Raw genomic sequence first — 20,081 nt, 5'->3', positions numbered from 1 at the left:
TTGACATATATACACTAATATGTATAAAAGAGATAACTAATAAGAACCTGCTGTATAAACAAATAAATAAACTAAAATTTTTTAAAAAAAGAAAACTGTTTTGGCCCTTGCTTATCTATTCATTTTATTAGCTTTATTTATGTCAGTAAGTCATGGCTATGGAAACACTCAAAAATTTCATGTAAAATTGACGGAAATAAGATTACTTGGAACATTTAAAAGGTAGACCACAAACTTCCAAAAGAAAAAAAAGCTAGTTTTTAAAAATTAAACTATAGTTGATTTATAATATTGTGTTAGTTTCAGGTATACAGTTTCAGACTCTTTCCCATTATAGGTTATTACAAGATACTGAATATAGTTCCATGTGCTGTACACTAAATCCTTGTTGTTTATCTATTTTATACATAGTGGTGTCTATCTGTTAATCCCATAGTCCTAATTTATACCCCCCCTTTCCCCTTTATAACCATGTTTGGTTTCTATGTCTGTGAATCTATTTCTCTTTTGTAAATAAGTTGATTTATATTATTTTTTTAGATTAGAAGTTAGATTTTCTTGAATGTATCTTTCTCCTAACTCATCTTTAATTTCATACCATACACCAAAAAGGACATATTTTTAATACTTTCCTTACGAAGATCCATTGTAATGAATGTTTTTATGATATGTGATAAAAATGAGTAGGAAAAATCCCATCACCTATATTCTAACTTTAATGACCAATTGAGAGGAGGTGCTTAGGATGAAAAGCTATTAAAAAGGGAAAACAACCTTTTTCCAAATAGCACTAATTTTCCCTTTGTTATAGTAGAGTTGGCCCTTTACAAGCAATTATGGGAAGATAATGACTGGGAAGACAGCCATCTAATTGCCTGGCCTTGGTTCCTACGTGGATACAACCATTGTATGGCACAAGTACAGAAAGCGTCAGCTGCACAAACGAGCCAGTGGTTTCTGGGTACAGGTGTCATGTTCTCTGTGTCAGAGTGACTCACCTTCGACATATTCCATGACCATGCACAAGTGGCGCCTGGTCTCAAAGGAGCAATACATGCTGACAACAAAAGGGTTTTCTGCAAAAGTCAGGATATCCCGTTCCACAAAGGCCTGCTGGATCTGGTTTCGGAGGATGAGGTTCTGTTTATTAATCTTCTTCATGGCAAACCTCTGCCGCGATTCCTTATGCCGAACAAAATAGACTGCCCTGAAAAGGAGCACAAGAGTTGGGGTTCAAAGGAAGAGGGGATGTTTCTGGGTACAGTATACCACTGTTTTTTTGTTTTTACATTCACGTGATAGCCGGGATTCAGCCCACATAAGCTATGCTGGCAACTACAAACATTCCGTTCCAGGCCCAAGCCCTTTGGCTAATTGATTTTTTTAAAAAATTCTTTCAGTAAAGTTACAGGTCACACGTAAGGCAAATTCATTTCACTGAAGAAAATGGACAGTCTCCAGAGTGAGCTACTTTCCAATAGCTAGCTGTTGTTTTCAGTTTTTCTATAACAGAACAAAATCCGATATATAAATTAAAACAGGAAAACAATGAACAAAAGTACATACATATTCTGAGCTAGATCCTTTCTAGCATTAGATATCTATTAGGCATTTTTTCACAACTGACTAAAGCAATAATTTTCTATATGATACTCATGGGATCTACAAAAAGGGACCATAGACTATAGCTTCTTAAAGTAGCTGACTTCCAACTTGAGAGTAATTTACTTCCCATGAACTTTCTAGATAAATAAGAAGTATGTAACAGGTCATACGAGGCTGCCCTCCCTGCTACAGAGAGTAGCATATTTCTTCACTACAGACCTCGGCATGAGTTACACCTATGCCTGTTTCAACAGGAAATGCATTTCCCAACCTAAAAGGGGGTCCAGAGTACACTGCATTTCTGGTCCATGTGACCCACAGCTGAGGTGTCTGGCAACTTTACTGTAAAGTGAGCAGGCTGCATGGAATTTCTGCCAAAAGTCTCTTCCAAATACTTTACAGAACCAATTCTGTCTGGGTAAAGACAATGGACTCCCTGAAGCTTCAAATGATGTAGAGAAAAGAAGTAATTTGGAGGAGGATCCTTCAAACCCTACCTGGAAATGATGAGCAACAAAGAAAATGTCTTGGATGGGCTCCTTTTCTCATAAGTTACTCCTCACGTATCTCATCATTAAGGGACAACAGGTTTGAACTCTCAGGTTAGGCAATTCTCAAATAATTAATAATTTACCTAAAGAGCTATCATCATTAGAAGTGTGTAATAGGTTGTACGAGGCTGTCCTGAAACAAACGCGATGATCAACTAAGTAAAAATTTACCTGAAAAGCTATCAATCATAGTAAAGTACACCCAGTAGTCTGTTTCCTAAACAAGGGGTTATCTGAGATGCATTTTTCACTAGTGATTTTCATTGCCTCCAAAAAATGAACTCGAAGGGGACTAGGACACCCTATACTCCTGCTGGACCAATATGTCAGAGTGATCCCCTTACATAAATCTTAAGTATATTCAATCTCAGTTTAACCAATATTCACATTTTCCTCTTAAGCGTTCAACTAGGAATTCATCTTTCTTTGAAGTGTGTACGTCTTTGTCTTCTCATTGTATCCATCTTTTCCCTTCACTCACAAAATCACACATTTGTGGGGTCTCTGTTTAAACATTCTTTTTTTTTTTAATCTTTACATCTTTTCCTCTCTCCTCTTTTCCCTGGCCTTCTAGTTCTTCCTTCCCTGTATAGTAAAAAGCTGTCTTAGCCACACTCCACATAATGAACTCGAGGAATAACCTGGTACTCTTATTCCCACTGTACAACAAACTGACAAGGGAGCTGGCTGGCTGGGTGCCTACTGCTTTCCACAGAGGCTAGGCATCCTCTTCAGGATTCCCAAACACTTGGGCTCCCACCAGCCGGGTTAATTTCCACACCTGTTCTGGCTAGGCTTGATATCATGACTGACTAATTTAAACAAATATTTAAACTGATGAAACACGAGTGTGAAAAGAGAAAGCACCGTGGTTTATAAGAAAACTGAGTGGAATGCTTGGGAAAGCACTGATAAATGTGAGTTACTAAATAAAATTCCTATTGATTTAGTATGAGTGAGAAGATTCCAAACGTCGAGAAAATAATAAAAATCTAGGCGGATTGCTTCCAGTTCTTGCTTCACCTGTAAAAAAGCTACAAGTGTGAAACAAACAACATAGTACAGTCAGCCCTACATAGCCACAGCTTCTGCACCCTCAGATTCAATCAACTGAGGATTGAAAAATATTAAAAACAAACAAACAAAAAAATCCAGAAAACTGCGTGAAGCAAAACTCGAATTCGCCACACTGGCAACTATTGATATTTATGCAGCATTTCCATTGTATTAGATATTATAAGTAATCTAGAGATGATTTAAAATATATGAGAGGATGCCATTTTATATAAGGCAAAGGAGTATCTGTGGATTTTGGTTATCTGAGGGGGGTCTTGGAACCAATACCCCTTGGATACCAAGGAATGACTGTATAAGTATTGTTTATACTGGCTGTCTTATAAAGGGCTTACATCGAAAGGCTAGTCAGTTTACATATATTTAGGTTAAATTAAAATGTTTAAAGTACATGTCATTTTTTGGTGATTTCCTACTTGAACTTTTTCATTTACCAACTACTCATTCTTTCTGAATCAGATTAAAGGCTACGACAATTTTTTTCTTTTTCCAATTACTGATGGGATAAAATCAAGATCCAAAGACACTTGAGCTTCTCCTAATCAGAAGCTGATAGCAGGACAGAGAGATTCAAAGGGAGCACAGAAAAGAACCTGGCCTCCCCTTACACATATGAGACATGTATTGGCAGATACTGTCATGAAGAGGGATTCCTGAGATACAGAATCTGTTTTTTAAAATGAACTTTAGAATTGAAAATGTTAAAAGGAAAAAGCCAGTATCTTTATATAAGCACTTGCCTATTCTTGAGAGTCAACTGGAATACAGCTCACTTTCTATCACTTCTTTCAATATTTAATATTGAGTAAGTTTAGGGCTGAGGACCTCCAGACATATGATACTGTTAACTTCACTTTTAGACTATCAGTAGGCTGCCATTTTGATTTTCAACCAAGCTCCACCATTTCTTACATAAATAACTGCTCCTCAATATGTTTGAGAACAACAGGAGGTGAAGGAAAAAGAATAGGGTTGTACATGATTTTATGAAAGAACAAAAGAGAAAGATACCTCGACCCAATTTGACCAGTACCTACACTAGGTACTGTGTAAAAAGACCTTCAATCTTTATTCTTAGATTTTCAATTCATAAAATTTGATTTGACTTTCTGTCTTCCCTTGCTATTGTACTGAAAATAATCAGGTAATCCTTAGGGAAATTTACCTAAACCAGTTGAAATTAATCCTATAGGTAGCTTGAGATACCATTTCCTCAGGAGAAACGTATCTCGATCAAGTTGCAAAAGTCAACCAGACTTAATTAGAATTCCCTGTAGCTGCATTTTTGTTTGTTTTGTTATGTTTTTACATTTCTGTACTGCTTTGGAAATATTATTTCTAATGCTGAAATGTGTTTATTTAGTAATATGTGTTGTCTCTCACATACTCCTTTCCTCCATCCTTATAAATTGCTGTTCTTAAACTACTCAAGTCAGCAGAGAGTGAAGCAGAGGGAGAGAGAGAGGGGGAGGGAGAGGCTGAAAAAGAGAGAGAGACAGAGAAACAGAGTGGGACAGACAGACATCTAACACTGCTAAGCAGAGCTGCAAACTGCCCAAGGTTATAAAACTAGACTGAACTAATTTGGCCCCCATTTCTCTGTTTTCTGGCCTCAAGGGTTGCTTCCCTTGAAAAGGCTTCTGTGTCTCTTTTCCTACGCTGACCCGCCCTGTGAAATAGGAAGACCCAAGGGTGGGAGGTGATGCATGGGGAGGGGCAGCCAGCGGAGCCAAGCATCACTCCACTCATGCAGAACTGAGGCGGGGGAAGGGAGAAATGGAATCGGAAGCAGGCAGGATCTAGAGCAGAATGAATCAGTCCTATTGGGAGTGTGAACATCTCATGCATATAAAATTATGCATGAATCTGAGAGCCTGATACACGAATCCCAGTGAGCAGATCCGCATGTGGGAAGGAGAGTGCAAGTGTTAGGGGGAAGCTGAGGGGAAAGGCTATCGAGAGGGAGCATCCGTCAGTCTGTCTCTCAGGTAAATGACCCTGTCCTTTGAGGGCTAAAAAAAGCAGAAAGGGCAGCAAGGCTAGAGAGCAATGTGAAGTGGGGAAGAAGCATTGTGCCTCTCAAATTTAGCCTTCTTACTTGAGAAAGTTTTAGGTCAATCTTATTCTTCTACTTCGAAAACATTCGAAATTGTTATTTAAAAATCTAGGTGGAAGCGCTCAATGGAAGAAGGATTTCTATACCCTAATTAAGATGGCTAAGAGTTATAAACGATATTCAGAGGGAGAAAAGAGCTCTGCTTGCAGTCAGAGTACGTGTGACCAGGCTTGGGGGCCTCTTTCTCCACGTCTAAGTGGAAGTAACATCAACCCCTCACAAGGGCTTGTGAGAAGAGAACAAATAAAGAGAATAAAGAGACTAGTCCAGCGCCTGGCACACAGTAGGTGTTCGCTTTCTACAAAGTGCTAAGTTGGCATGAAGGGAGGTGCAACTTCCAGTCAGGATCTGAAACCTGTTAAACAGAGAAGGAAATTGGGTGCTTCTCCAATTGGCCAATTGGCTTTATAATCATGAATTGTCACTAAGTAGGATGTTGAAAAAACCATGACGTGTTATACAGCTCTATCGAATGAAAGGGTTAGTTTCTAGCATAACCGGTATTTGAAAAGTCACAGAACGGGTGTCGCTCTAAGTCACTGATGTGAGCGAGGGACTCGGCTACAGGGATGCCCAAAAAGCCTCGCACGGCTCCAATTCATGGACCTACGTGATCCATCTGTTCAGAAGCCCGCTATCAGCATCCTGATCAGGTGGGCCAATGGGCGTAGCTCCATTCAAATTTTAAGTGAAAAATAATTAAATTGTAGAGGAAATCTGTCAGAAACGTAGTGAGAGATTAACTTGGAGAAGGAGCAAAAGAGAAAAAAGAAGGTTTTGGCCGATCGGCAGAGGCTCCCACAGGCAGCTTGTAAGCCCACTAATGACTTGGCCTCCGTCCTGGGTGTTTACTGATTCACAGCTTGTTTAACTTCTTGTATATTCCCAACCGTTCCCCGAAGTGTGATATACCTCATCTACTATACAGTGGTTTAATTTGCACTACAAATGAGTTTACTCAACCAATTAGAACTCCAAATACTGCTAAGATATATGCCCACATTTTATAAAAGTGGTGCTTCATAGACAATCCCATGCCAGAATTCCACAGGCAATAAAATCCAGCAGTGCTCAAACCCACAGATCCCTTAAATCAAATTTCAGTCTTTTCCCTGATCAGACAAGAAATCCTCAGATGATCTCCAGAACTAAAAAGGACTAAAAGCCAATAATATATAAACAAAACCCACAAACAACTGCATGCTGAAACAATCTTCTTAGGTAGAAGAGTTTCAGTGAGGTCCTCAACAGAAATAAAATATTGTAAAAATAAAACATCAGAAAGCATTTATAAGCCACATCAGGAAATATGCCATTTGACATAATCCTGAAAACAAATCAGTGGAGCATAGAAAGCACTCACAAATATTTAAGCTCTTCACTAAGTTAATGGTGTGGAAAATATTAGAGGTGAAAAAAACACCATAAGGAGAAACATCCCTTGTGGCGTAACAAAAATCGATTCTATCTCATCTGCTGTGTGTGTTATAAATGGCAATAACTGTCTACGGGATTGTTTATTGCTGCCCACCTACGGATGGAATTGGGATTAATACTTAATTAAACTAGAGTTCTGGGCTGTCTAAAATGGATCAGGACATAGTTTGTGTATTAATTACTCTTCCAAACTATTAGTAACTCAGAGGGATCTTGTCAGTATTGACCTTATGCCCTGAGAGGGAAACCGTGTATCTATAAAAATGAATCAAGGAAGGTGCTCCACTAATGTGGTCGGACTATAGCATAGAGTTCAATTGAAAAAAAAAAAAATCCTGGTGTTATATAAAGACTAAAAGAAGTGTGTTGCTTTAAATTTTCAATCAGCCTTCTTATTAAAGTGCTACTCTCCCAAGGTTGACTGCTGGTCAGACAGGAAGTACTGGCTAATTCTCAAGTAGAAATGCTATAAATGAATATATATATATTCATATATATATATATCCAGATGTGTATGTGTATCTACATAAGAACAGGCATATACAAAAATTTTCCCTTACTTTAGAAATTTTTACTTTCTAAAGTCTTCCTCTCCCATGCTCTAAAATAACCCCCAGGTCACTTGAAATGTTTTCTGATTGGGTATCCAATGAAAAATGATTTGGGCTTCACCTGATACCCATCAATGAAGGAGCAGTGATCTGAAAACTCAAGTCCCCAACAACATCTATTTGGCATAAGATCAATGTGAAGAATATATTTCTCAGGTGTGTTAAAATATAATAGAGAGTTTTCCTGAATTACTCACCCATAGGCTCCATTGCTAATCAATTTAATCGTCTCAAAATCACTTTCCCGAGGTTTCCTTCGAAGTTTCAGGGAAGCATTAGAGCTCTTGGAGACAAAATATGGATGTTACAAAATAGCTCAGAATTTAAGAAAATGATTTTAGCAGTAAAATAACTAATATTTGAATTGCATCCTCTATTGTTTAATATGTTAAAGTGCAGTATTCTAGCCAAAGGAACCTGGGGGACGGCTTTAAAGCTCAATTTTCCACAGCAGTGCCGATAAACTACTCCTCATGACTGGCTCAGTTTCATTTAAGTGAACACCATTTCCAGGAGATAGAGGCACCACGTTTTTGAAAATTCCTGATTTTTAATTTACCTCTGTAAACCATTCAGGTGAGCCTCACCCTAGTCTTTTAAAGTTTTAAGATTTAAGTCCAAAATGCCAAACCTTAATTCTAGTTTCAGTCAATCGGAAAAGAATGGGCTGGAGTGGCCCTCTACGGGTTGGTGGATCACGTGGCCTCTCTGCCACTGACCAGGGCATGTCCATTTCATTCCTGTGGCAACCTTTCCTGTTTGGAAAAGGTAGTTGGCAACAGATGAGACAGGCAGGCAGAGCATGCCTGTCTTTCTTTACATCCATCCACCGTAAGTCTTACTTACCATGGTTTACACACCAATTTTCAAAAAGATAGCTCTTTAAAAAGTTTAGTTCAAAGGACACGAATAAACAAAGTTTTGTTTTGTTTTGTTTTACAAAATTTTCTCACGCCCCACGTATCTTAGCACTGACAGGGGGTTAAGAGTCGTTCTGCTCCCTCCGCAGAGACCAGAATCCCCTTCCCATAATTCTGGAAGAAACCCCATGACTCTGAGGTATGTGCCATCCTCCCCCACTCAGGGCTGGCACCCGCCCACTCGGCTGCCCCACCACCTCTGGAAGATTTAGACCGAGCTTCCCACTGTCCTCAGTGCCTGCATTCTCTCACCATCCTGAGTGACTTCCGTATCTACACAGATAACTCAGCCAACAACCTGGCCTCTGGGCTACCTGACCTCCTCCCTTCAACCAGCTCCTTTCTCTGCTTCTCCTTGGCCTCTGGCCATAGGACCTGGGTCTACTCATCACCTGCCAACACCCCACCTCAGAAAACATAATCCAAGACTGGGACGCCTTACTTGTTCAGCCACCCCACTCCAACTGCTCTCCACAGCTCCAGCTACAAGGCCCTGAACCAGCCCTCTTGTCTCATTAACTCCTCCTCACCTGAGTGACCTCACCTATGCCTATGGATGACTCCTAAGTCACCTAGACCCTCCACCAAAAACTCTCCCTCTGAGGGCCGGAAGATCCCACACCTTATATACAACTGACTGCTCGATGGCTCTCCTCGGATGTCTCAAAGGAACTTCAGCTTAAGCTCATTCAAAATTATGGCAGTTATGATGAAACTAACAAAAACAGCTATCATTTATTTAGCATATGTGAAGCTGTCCTAACCATTTTACACAGACTACCTTATTTAAGCTTTTTTTTTTTTTTTTTTTTGGGTTCGCGGGCCTCTCCCTGTTGTGGCCTCTCCCGTTGCGGAGCACAGGCTCCGGACGCGCAGGCTCAGCGGCCATGGCTCACGGGCCCAGCCGCTCCGCGGCATGTGGGATCTTCCCGGACCGGAGCACGAACCCGTGTCCCCTGCATCGGCAGGCGGACTCTCAACCACCGCGCCACCAGGGAAGTCCCCCACCGTTCTTTGAAAGAAACAATTTGACAAAGATGAACAGCAAGCACGTCTGTGTCCACTTTTTACCCGAGCTCTCTAGGCTGCACGGTCTCCCTCACTCTTAAGCCTTCAGATATACTCTCTCCCTTGTATCACATGATGGTCCTTTGGCCTGGAATGTTCCCTCTGCCCCTTCTCATCCTAGTAAGTTCTCACATCTCGAGTATCCTTTCCTTAGGAGATCTTTCTGGACTGGTAAATCTCTTTATGTTATGTTCCAGGAGCACATGGCCCTTTTTCTTTATAGATCTTATTCAAGTTTCTCATTTTGATTTTTTGTGCATGACTTCTCTTTATTAATTTGTTTCTCTTTGAAGAGAGGGGTTAAAACTGTATGCCTGGCGCCTTGCATATAGAAGCACAATAAATATGTGTTGAACAAATAAAGTAATTAGCACAGCCAAAATCTCCACATGCTAATAAACAGAAAAACCAACATCATATTTCATCGAGAAAGATACTTACTTTCACCGATTCATCTGTTTCTGGTGTTTCTGCTGTCCCACTATCATAGTTTCCCAGCTGAGCCATTTCTAAATTAAAAAAAAAAAAAAAGCTAAGTTTAAGAGAAATAGGACCATTGTAACTAGACAAGAGTACTATGCTAAAACAAAAGAAGCACAATGTCTCCCATATTAAAAAAAGAATTTACTCTATACTCCAAAGTACACATGAGAAAATCTTAATGCCAACATGGCAAGAACCAACAACTGATATTGATATTTTGAAATTGTTCATTTCATGCCCTTTTTCCTAGAACTCCATTTCTTATGAACACATAGACACAGCTACTTAGAGCTGGGTCTCTGCTCATGGTAGCAGGATTCACTGGCTGACACAATCACCACAGTTTGGAAAGGGTTTGGGGGCTCAATGATTATGCTTGTAATCAGATACTCAAGAGAGGCAAGTTTCCCAGGCTCTGACAGGCATCAGAGATGCACTGACTACAGCTCAGAGATGAGTCCCAAGTTGTCATGAGCATCCCTTGCTCCATTCCTTCACGTCCACTGAGAGCTAGCCCTCCTAGTACATAAGAATCCACAACTTGTCAGAAAGGAAGCAATGGTAGTTGTTAAGAGGAGTTTGGAGTTGAAAAGACTCGAGTTGCCACCACTAAGAGCACTTACTAGTGGCTTTTTAACCTTGGGTTCTTCCTCTGTAAGATGGGAACAATATTGTTCATCTCTTGGAGTTTTTTATGAGTATCACATGTGATAACGCATGTAAAGCTCTTAGCATGTTGACTAACGAAAATTAAGTGCTCGCTGAATGTTGATTGTTATTTATTACCATTAATTGTATCATGTAAAGTAGTCAGTACTAGGCTGGATGCCACATGCTTGACACCAGCCTAAATTCTACCCTAGTGGTCTAGTTAAGAGACAAAGCATTTCCTTGCTCAACCTACATTGGAATGCGTCCTTAAGTCTATATAAGTAAATGAGAAAACCTAATTTATTTTACCATTCATTTTGATTTTTATCAAACAATGCACACTTAAGAAAAACCAAAACATGTTTTACTAAAAAAAAGAACATGAAAAGATTTTCTCCAAAACTTTAAAAGGGGGTTATTGCTAAGTGGTAGTAGGATCACAGGTAATTTGAATTTTCAAATTTTTGAAAATCGAACGTGTATAATAAAAAGTTATAGTTTTCAGTTACATATTTTTGTGTGCATTAATATTATTTCTTAGGCTCTCAGAATTTTATGTATTCATGTTCTTATAAATATAATCATCCTTTTTTGGGAGAGATTACACATAAAACACATGAAGCAAAGCAACAAAGGAGTGTTGTCTTTAGAGAAAAATTAACTCCAGAAACTAAAATAACTGGAGATTGACACTATCCCAGTTTACTTACAGAGGAAGTTCGGGAATTAAAAATGAGCTCAGTACAAACTGTGTGCTTTCTTGGTGTCATTCAAATGACCTCAACGTCCTATGTGACTAGCACTTTAGATTTATAGACTAGGAGGTAGACTATAATGTATTCAGTTGGAGGGGCTCAAAGGGGCAATTTTACTATTATTTATTTATGAAGCATTATTACATCTTAGGTGCAGAGGTGAACTCATATAATCCTAAAAACAACCCTATGACTAGGTACCATTATCCAGTTTTTATGGAAAACACTGAGGCACAAAGAAGGTCATCACAGTGTGATCAAGGTCACACAGTCTGCACTGACGCTCTGGGTAGTCCCATTCCAGAGTCCCACTCTTAACCTTCAAATGTCAGGCTTTAGGTCTGCTGGTGTCCATGATGACAAGAAGGGAAACAAGTGTAGATCAGCGTTTGCAATAATCACATTTTAAGTGATTAGAGCAAACAGATTAAAAATTACCCTCAGATCTGAATCAAGAAAATTAAGTGTTAAAAACAACTCCCAGTGATAGATTGGTATAATTAAACATGAAACTTGTCAAAAATCACTATTAAAGTGTTTTAAAGACAATAAAGGCATATAAATGGGCCTCAGATTATTCACCTACCAAAGGTTCAGCCTACAGTGATATTTACTACCAGGTAAGAAAACTGTGAAGAGCTCACTCAGTCTACAATTCAAAGGTTGACACAACTAACTCTGCCGGCGTGAAGAGTCACCGTAATATATTTTGACAGTCTCCCCCACTCCAATTACTTTCATAAAAAAACAAATTAAAAGATGGTTCTGTTTTAAATAGAGTTTCTGCTAAATAACTATTATCTGGGAAATACATATTATTTGTAAGCAGTGGGTAGTAATGGAATGGAACCAAGAGTCAGCTTTTGAAGCAGGAAGCTAAGGCATCATTTTGTAATGCCTGAAGAGATTTTTAAAACCCATCTAAATACCATTAAACATCTGCCCTTTTTATTTCAGTGATTTAAACCATTTCTGAAGACTCATGATTCAAAAAGGTAAAGATGGTAATTTAAAAGCTATGGGGGAAAAATCTCTCCCCAGGGAACTTTTCAGAAAAGCAGCCACCAGACTCTGATAAGTGATGAATCTGTTGTGGTACTGCTTTCAGTACAGTATAAATTTATCTGGCATTATCTCCCGGTAACGCATGCATCATTTCACTGGAAGCAAAGATTCGATGGCCATAAGAGCAAATAAAGCAGGGGAAATAGGAGAGCAGGCAGAGAGCAGCAGGTTCCCTGACTGTAGATGGGAAACTCTCTGCCAACAGTTAGCATCATCACAAACAACTTAGCATATAACACTTTGCAAATTCAACTTAATGACCCAGGAAGACAATTTTGAATAAAGGAGTCTATGATTGCTTTTGAGTCTTTTCAGGCAGTATATAACCTAAGTGTTTTAAATGACAATCCCAAACAATAATGAACAGGAAAAGGTGGTGGAAGGAGTGGTTTCCCAATATCAGATTTGACAAAAAATCACGAACAGGGTGCTTCCTCTTCTCTGCATTTAATAGCATTAGACCTATTTTTTTTTTATTTGAATCAACCAGGAATCCTTGTATAAGTTCTAAAAAACATTTCCCCCCAACTGGCTCTCCAGTATATTACTATTTTTCATACCTTTTTGAGACAAGTAAGTAAAAATAGATTTACGAACACTGAACCTGATTTAAAGTTAATCTTCAGTTATCAGTTACCTGACTCCCAAATTACATTTAAATGTCACTTTTAAATTAAATGTAATTAATTCATTTACCAACATTTTCAAAACGTGCACCCTTGAGAAGAATCCAAAGGAGCTCTGCAAGAGAAAAAATACCCCCGGAGAAGATGGAGATCTAAACCCTTCTTGGATGCTCTGGAATTGTTAGGCTGATAAGACTCTAGGGTTCCAAGGTCTCTTCCCTACTCTAGTTAAACACAAAATTCAACATATAGTTCTTTCCTTTAAATCACAATTGGTCCCCAAATTTGGCCTTTTCAATAGACAGAGCCAAACCATGAGGAAAAAATAAAGACTTGCCACTAAGTTTTTCCATGAGGCCACGGTGCCTGAGCAAGTAAAAGTTTAGCCCCATCAGGGTACTCACCTTCCAGAGGATCTTTATTGAGACCCAGCTGGCTAATGATGTACCTGGGAATGTCAGTTTTGATACCCTGTCCTTCTTTTGCATGGCCTTCTGCTGCTTCCAATAGGTAGTAAAATTCTTCAGGATCAAATTCCTAGCAGAAGACAAACAGAGATGGATACTTCTTCGAGCCAAAATTGCAGTTTTATTACATAAACCACATTCACAGTTAACTTGCTGGATATACATGATATAAGTTATTTATACAGATAGAAGGCAGATGGATTACTTCATTTAAAAAGCATGTAATTTTCAGTTCATATTCAAAGCCTAATCATATTCTAAGACAATACATTTCAGTACTTGGTAACCCAAAGATAATTTCCATTTCCAACTTCCTTGTAATGTGACTTTGAAGGTACTAGGCTCCACTTAAGATATGTATCTTATTGAAAATGAACAGGTCGGAATTTGTAATTGCGCCTTTTTAGTAAAGTTTTAAAAATCTGTGAATCTCATCCAGAAGATTCAGTTTCTCTCTCTATACAAATAGCCACAAGAGAAATAATGTTAGGATGCATTTTTCTCAAAGGTTTTGTAGGAAACTCCCTTGGTACAGAGGTGTCCAAAAATATGAGAAAGAAAAATCCCCAAATTTTATCACCGAGCTCGAAAATTAAGTTATTAATATTCACATAATGTGAACATTAAGAAAGAAAACTATGAAATTAGTAACTCCAGTTACCTCTGTCTTCAGTAAAAATTTGGGAACACGTTTTTCCTAAGTATTTTACTTTATTTTGCTGTCTGTTGCTTCTAGTATGTAATAAAGATCTTAGGATCACATCACTCTAGATGGATGCCGCGGATTTATGTGTTGTAAACAATTATAGATTTAAAGCACAGTCACTGTTTTCAGTTAGATTTCCTAGATCCTCCCACTCCCAGAATTTTTCTCATTTTGATTAGTGCCCCATATAGGCAACTGTGGAATCTCAGTATTTCACCTGAGAATTACTCAAGTATTTCTAAAGGCCATATGAAAAAGCATGCTACAGAGTAAAGCCAAACCATTGTCCACGCTCAGTACCCTTTACATAAAACTACAACCAGAGACAAGGCAAGCCTGGGACTACAGGCCTAAGATGACTGGTCGGGGGAAAGATTCCCTAAAACTCTCAAACTCCAGCTTCATTTGAGTTTTAAACATCATGGAAAGCAGCAACATCTTCAGATCTACTTCTAAGCTCACTTGTTTCTATCTTTGATAGGCTACATGTACTTTTCCTGTTTCTCTTCTGATTAAGAGTGATTACTGTAAAAAAAAAAAGTCATTTCCCCTTTTAGGGCAACATCTCTCTTAGCATGTCTGCTGCCATCCAGAGAAGCAAGTTTTGATGCTAAATGGTATTTTCCCCCAAATTGAACAACTGCAGGGGAGTACAAGCCTGTGATGCATAATTCAAAAGGTACAACAGCAAGAGCAGGAAAAACTCAGTCTTCTGCCTGTATCTGCCAGTCACACAGTTCTCCTCCCCAGAGGCATCCTGAGTATTCTTTCCCTTTATCCTCCCAGAGACACTCACTGCTGAATGATGCTTTTGATTCTGTGATTCCAAGGGTCCCGGCCATTGATGGAAAGCCTTCCTCCACCACACACCTACCTTTCTCCTCCAGACTCACCATCCACCACATCTCACTATGCACAGGTATATGTTTACGGGGCTATAAACATTTCACTGTTATAGAAAACTATGAATCTTAATTAAAATAAGAGCAAAACCAAAGCAATATCACCACGTCTGTACATATGTGTACGTAAAATTCTGAAAAGCTGTATTGTACTCAGTGTTATAAATAACTATTGGCGAAACTTAAACGTGAGTTTTGACACTACGTTAAGCCCCATAAAACTATTCTTATGCTCGAAGCTTCGTCTTTGTTCAGTGTTGACTGAAATCTCAATCAAAATTACATAAAATAAAGCAAAGATTTTAAAACAGGAAAATGGTCACTGACTAAAGAAAGTTAATTGATAAAACAAACTAATCTTGGAAAGTCTCATTCCTTTAGGTCTGGATAAGGCCATACTGTATTCTCCGAATGGACTGCTGACTAGCACTTATTTCGAACATGCCACATTTTAAAAGTAACAATTATAACCACAGGTCACCGTATATCGTATCTCTCATTTCCCTCTCTCTTCATCTTGGCACTTCCAAAAAAGTGGGGTACAGAGAGTGTTCTAAGTGAGCTACAACATAGAAATTATGCTGAGATAAAGTCAAGCACATTATTTCATGATCACTTTTTAGGTTTGACCAGACTGTGATACAACTATCTCTTAACACAAGTCCTAGAACTTTTACTGAAAACCAGACAAGAAAAAGCACACACGGCTGTTGTCATCAACATTCACGTGTCGCTGTTTCTCTCGACTCTTTCTATTTAGCTCTTTGAAGCCAAATGCAATTGGAGCTTTCTGGTGGTCCCTGCTCTCCCACAGTTAACAATAAATAACAAAATCACCTCGAGGGGCAACTCACCAGGCACTCTAATAACCGAGCAGGACGGGCAATGACAATTAGGATCTTTCGAACTAGCTGTTTAATAAATGCCAATTCTCCACTTTCTGAACGATCATGAGCCTATGAGGAAGCAATGAAAAGAATGATGAGACAGAGCTGCTCCACTAAATGGGAAAGAAAATCAACAAAGCATGCTAATTAGATAGCTGCAAATATCCAAAAATTAAGCGACTTAGAAAATACTTTTAAAAGATGGAGAAGCAGACATTATCTCTACATAAATGGACACTATTAAACGTCTACATCTACAAAATGGCTCTATCAGCTAAATTTTAATTGTAAAAGCTTTGATTTATTCTCTGTGTTAAAAATCAAATATTAGGGCTCTCAATGTGAACCATGAGTGAAGTACACATTAAAAGTTTATGACACACTGAGTACATGGTACAAGTAGAGTGGGCAGCTGACGAGGAACCTTGATTTTCCAGATGTAACTTCTTAAATGTATGAAATGGCTAACACAGTGAAGGACTGATTTTGTTAACCTGGGCATTTAACACATTAATGAAATATGTTTTATATATACAACACTATTAGCCTGTAAGTTAGTTATTTCATAATATGTAAGAAGTTGTACACTGCTTATTTCAAATGTTAGGTGAATACTGTTTATACTTGGATACATACATATGAATTTGATTTCACATAATGAATAAATAATACCTAGATACTCAACTCAGTAAAACTTAACTGACTCAAAATCTTCTAAAATTTTATTTTACATGTTGCCTGACATGTGAAATCTAAGCACAAAAGATATCTTGAGGACAGAACTTAGTTTATTAACAGTCATTTTAATTTTCAATATTTTTTGAAGAAATGAGGTAAATCTGTATCAAGGCAGATATAAAACCAAAGTTTTAAAAGTTTAAATATAAACTCCTACACATGCTCACTTTCACGCTTTCTTAATTTTTATGATTTGCTTTCCTTCAAGGATTAAAAAAAAGTATCAAGGTGATGTTGGTGCAATAGAATATAATTTCATAGATATGGTAATAAACATTTAAAATCATTCTTGAAGGTGCTTTATTCTGACAAGAAGTGTCAGACCAAATCTATGAAAAATGATTATACTTAGGAGTAGTATGTTTACTAAATTTAAGTCATTAAATCAAAGGCAACTTTCCAAAATGTAGGTAGAGAAACCATATACAGGAAAAGCCAAAAAGCTAACATTTAAAAGAAAAAACACAGAGAAAATGACCACTGGTGAATAACTGTAGAATAGAATGTGTTTAAAGACAGCCAGGTGTTAACTATAACTATAGGTTCTAGTAACCAGTAAGGATGTCAGGACACATACGAGGAGACATACATAATATTTAAACTGTCTTTAAGTTTTCTTTTCATTTTTTGTTTTGTAACAAAAAGGGGTTTAGGAAGATTCAGTGAATGCCAAGAAATAAGGTTATATGTCTTCTTTATAGTTTATCCTTAATCAAAACTAAACAGAAACCCTTAAAGATGAAGCCAAAAAAACCCACCTAACTTCTGGATTGATCATCCTCTTACTATAATAATTACTGCTTTATAAATTAAGGAATATAAAGAAAATCTAAAAAGCCTAAACATGTTTGGGTGGTCTCTTCAAGGAGAAACAAGAACTTTATATCTTAAAAAATTAAAAATAGCTCAGATTATACAAATTCCATTTCAAAAATGGTAAAAATAATCAGTTCATTCCAACTTCTTACTTCTGAGAATTATCAGCCGCAACCGAGGCCAAAACATACAATGAATTACACTGACACAAATACTATCTTGTCTACTATCAATAGGGGAGATGGGAACTCTGTTAAAACAACACCAAACAAAACCACACGCTCAGCATGAGAAGAGAAATAGTTTAGTGGCTGCCGGCAGCAGGCTCCAGCATTTCTGGATTCCCTGTGTTTGTACTTTAAGTGTTGGTCAGTATCAAAAATACGGAGACTAAGATTTGAGAGCAGGTTATAGCTTCCTGCGCATTTTATTTTCTTTGGCTAAATACACCTAAGTGAAAAAAAGAATGGAGACATAAAAGCTTTCCTCTGGAATTGACCTAGACCTCAGGGCTTTAAAAAGGCATCAGTTAAATCAAGCTACTCAACCTCAGGGGGACTTGGCCTGAGTGTGCAAAGGATTGACCATGGGAACAGTGGCGGGGAGACAGGCTAGGCGGGCACACAACGTCATGGCTGGGAACTGACAATAATTGCATCGACGGGAAGGCAAGCCAGGCCTCACAATGTGATTCTATCCAAAGGAGCAAGTTCCCCTGCGACCTGTTAGCTCCAAACTCTGGAAGGACACTGTGAATATGATTCTGAAGACAGTTTTAATTTTCACAAAAGCACTGAAGGAAAATGTTTATCTGTGAAAATAAATAAGAAAACATCCTTATTCAAACCTGACAACACTCTTTATGTTACACACGTATACATGCTTCTCTGCCCAAGAGAGAAATTTCTCTAAAAGTCAACAATGTTAATCTATTACATGGTGCATTCAGATGATTTTTGAAACCCTAAGATTTTTTTAGTTGCCATGAAACAACCTGCCAAGTCTATCATACAGAAACAAAATTAAGTGGGGGATTTCAATGTAAATAGCTTCAGCTTTGGGTTCTACCCTTTTCAGGGAATGCCTATGAAGGAATGAACCACAGAACTTAACCAGTAATTATGGTAATAGCCTGGGACTGAACTATGGAATTAAGGAAGAAGTATCTCACAGAGGTAAATTAATTTTCCTCATAATTTATAGTAGAATTGGTCCATGACAAATTGGAAATTGACAACAAAACCTGAAGACAATGTGTTCATCCAAAAACAGTCTGAGAAACATTCCCTTAGTGAGCTGCAAGAGGTTGAAATGTGAGAAATGGGAACGGAGCATAGAAAACTCTGTTGGGAGGTTTAGAATGGAAAAGGGAGGAAAACTGGTGGCTGCTAGTTAGAGAGGGATCATCTCATCTTGCCACAACTAAATTCAGTATGAGCAAGGACAGATGGATTTCTAGAAAATTAGGATGCCAATATTTTCTTTCAGTTCCATGCAATGATTTACACAATCATGCTTAGAGAAAACCACCTACGGTTTTATTTACATGGGCATAATGTATGCCGATGGGATACAGAAATACAATATATCCAAACATATCGGCTAAACAGGTTTTACTTGTAGGCTGTGGCTGATCGATTTCAGTCAGGACAGCAATATTATGCATTAATTTGCATTCCACTATACACACTCCCTTCCTGTCCTGGGTGTTATCAGGAGCTAGGACTGCAAGTGTTAGGCCTGGAAGGGGCCTGTGTTTATCTGTCATTTTAGAAATTGGATATTTTGTTAGAAGAAAAACTGACACTAATGAAAATATAAGTTGCCATTTACTACCCAACACCACCTGCAGGTTGATTAATAGGACACATGGCCTGGAAGAAGCCAGCAATTTTCCATTTAGCTTTTCCAGATATTAGAACTAGATTGCATCATCAAATAATGTACATACGCTCAGGCAATTTCTAACTTTATGGTTAAGGAGGGGAAAAAAAAAACCACTGCTTCAAAATCCTTCACAATCCACTTATCCTAGAGCCATAGATTGTTGGGACCCAAGGTTCCTGTAAAGGTTATTAACATTAACTTTCTATTACTCTAAATGTTGACCAGAATCCATTCACAGCAAGTAGCAATCAATTTTTTTTTTTCTTCTTCCTCTTCGCTTCCCTGGAATATGAACTCTGTCTCATGGCTAAAACTTTCTGAGCAAATGCTCTCATAAAAATTTTTCTTATTTCAGGGGAAAAGCAAAACAAAGCAGAAAACTTTATAAGGTGTAGGGTCTATACCTCATGTAGCAACTTATCTAATTTGTGCTGCAATTCAAGGAAGTATCGTGAGGTGATGAGACCCTGGTGGGATTTATCCAAGCAATCACGAGCCAGTTCAATAATCTGATGGTGAGTGAAACTAAGCACTCCATCTGCGAGGGGGAGGACGTGGTCCGGGGAGTAGCTGGTGATTATTTCCTTTAGGCGCTCTTCCATCTGAGCTGTAGCCTGTTTAGAGATGACAGGCACACACGGATGTAATACAAGGAAACATATATGTAAACAACTCAATAGTCACATTTATCTAGCATTTACATAGACCTCTACAAG

General features: G+C 38.2%; 1 protein-coding gene across 4 annotated transcripts in view; it reads right to left on the bottom strand.

Moving 5' to 3' along the window:
- MAST4 (microtubule associated serine/threonine kinase family member 4) overlaps positions 1–20,081 on the bottom strand; it is a gene marked incomplete at its 5' end in the record, with an annotated part of 565,267 nt that overhangs the window by 36,359 nt on the left and 508,827 nt on the right. For all 4 annotated transcript variants that reach the window (XM_082651132.1, XM_082651135.1, XM_082651133.1 and 1 more), the window contains 6 exons: positions 999–1,207; positions 7,592–7,677; positions 9,824–9,891; positions 13,367–13,499; positions 15,892–15,993; positions 19,770–19,979. In XM_082651132.1, the coding sequence (XP_082507258.1) occupies positions 999–1,207; positions 7,592–7,677; positions 9,824–9,891; positions 13,367–13,499; positions 15,892–15,993; positions 19,770–19,979 (808 nt within the window). The remainder of the gene's footprint in view (positions 1–998; positions 1,208–7,591; positions 7,678–9,823; positions 9,892–13,366; positions 13,500–15,891; positions 15,994–19,769; positions 19,980–20,081) is intronic.

The sequence above is a fragment of the Grampus griseus genome (assembly GCF_964374135.1).
Source record: "Grampus griseus genome assembly, chromosome: 3".
Classification (NCBI taxonomy): domain Eukaryota; kingdom Metazoa; phylum Chordata; class Mammalia; order Artiodactyla; family Delphinidae; genus Grampus; species Grampus griseus.
Note: the sequence above shows the minus strand (reverse complement) of the source record. Positions and strands in the feature narration are given on the sequence as shown.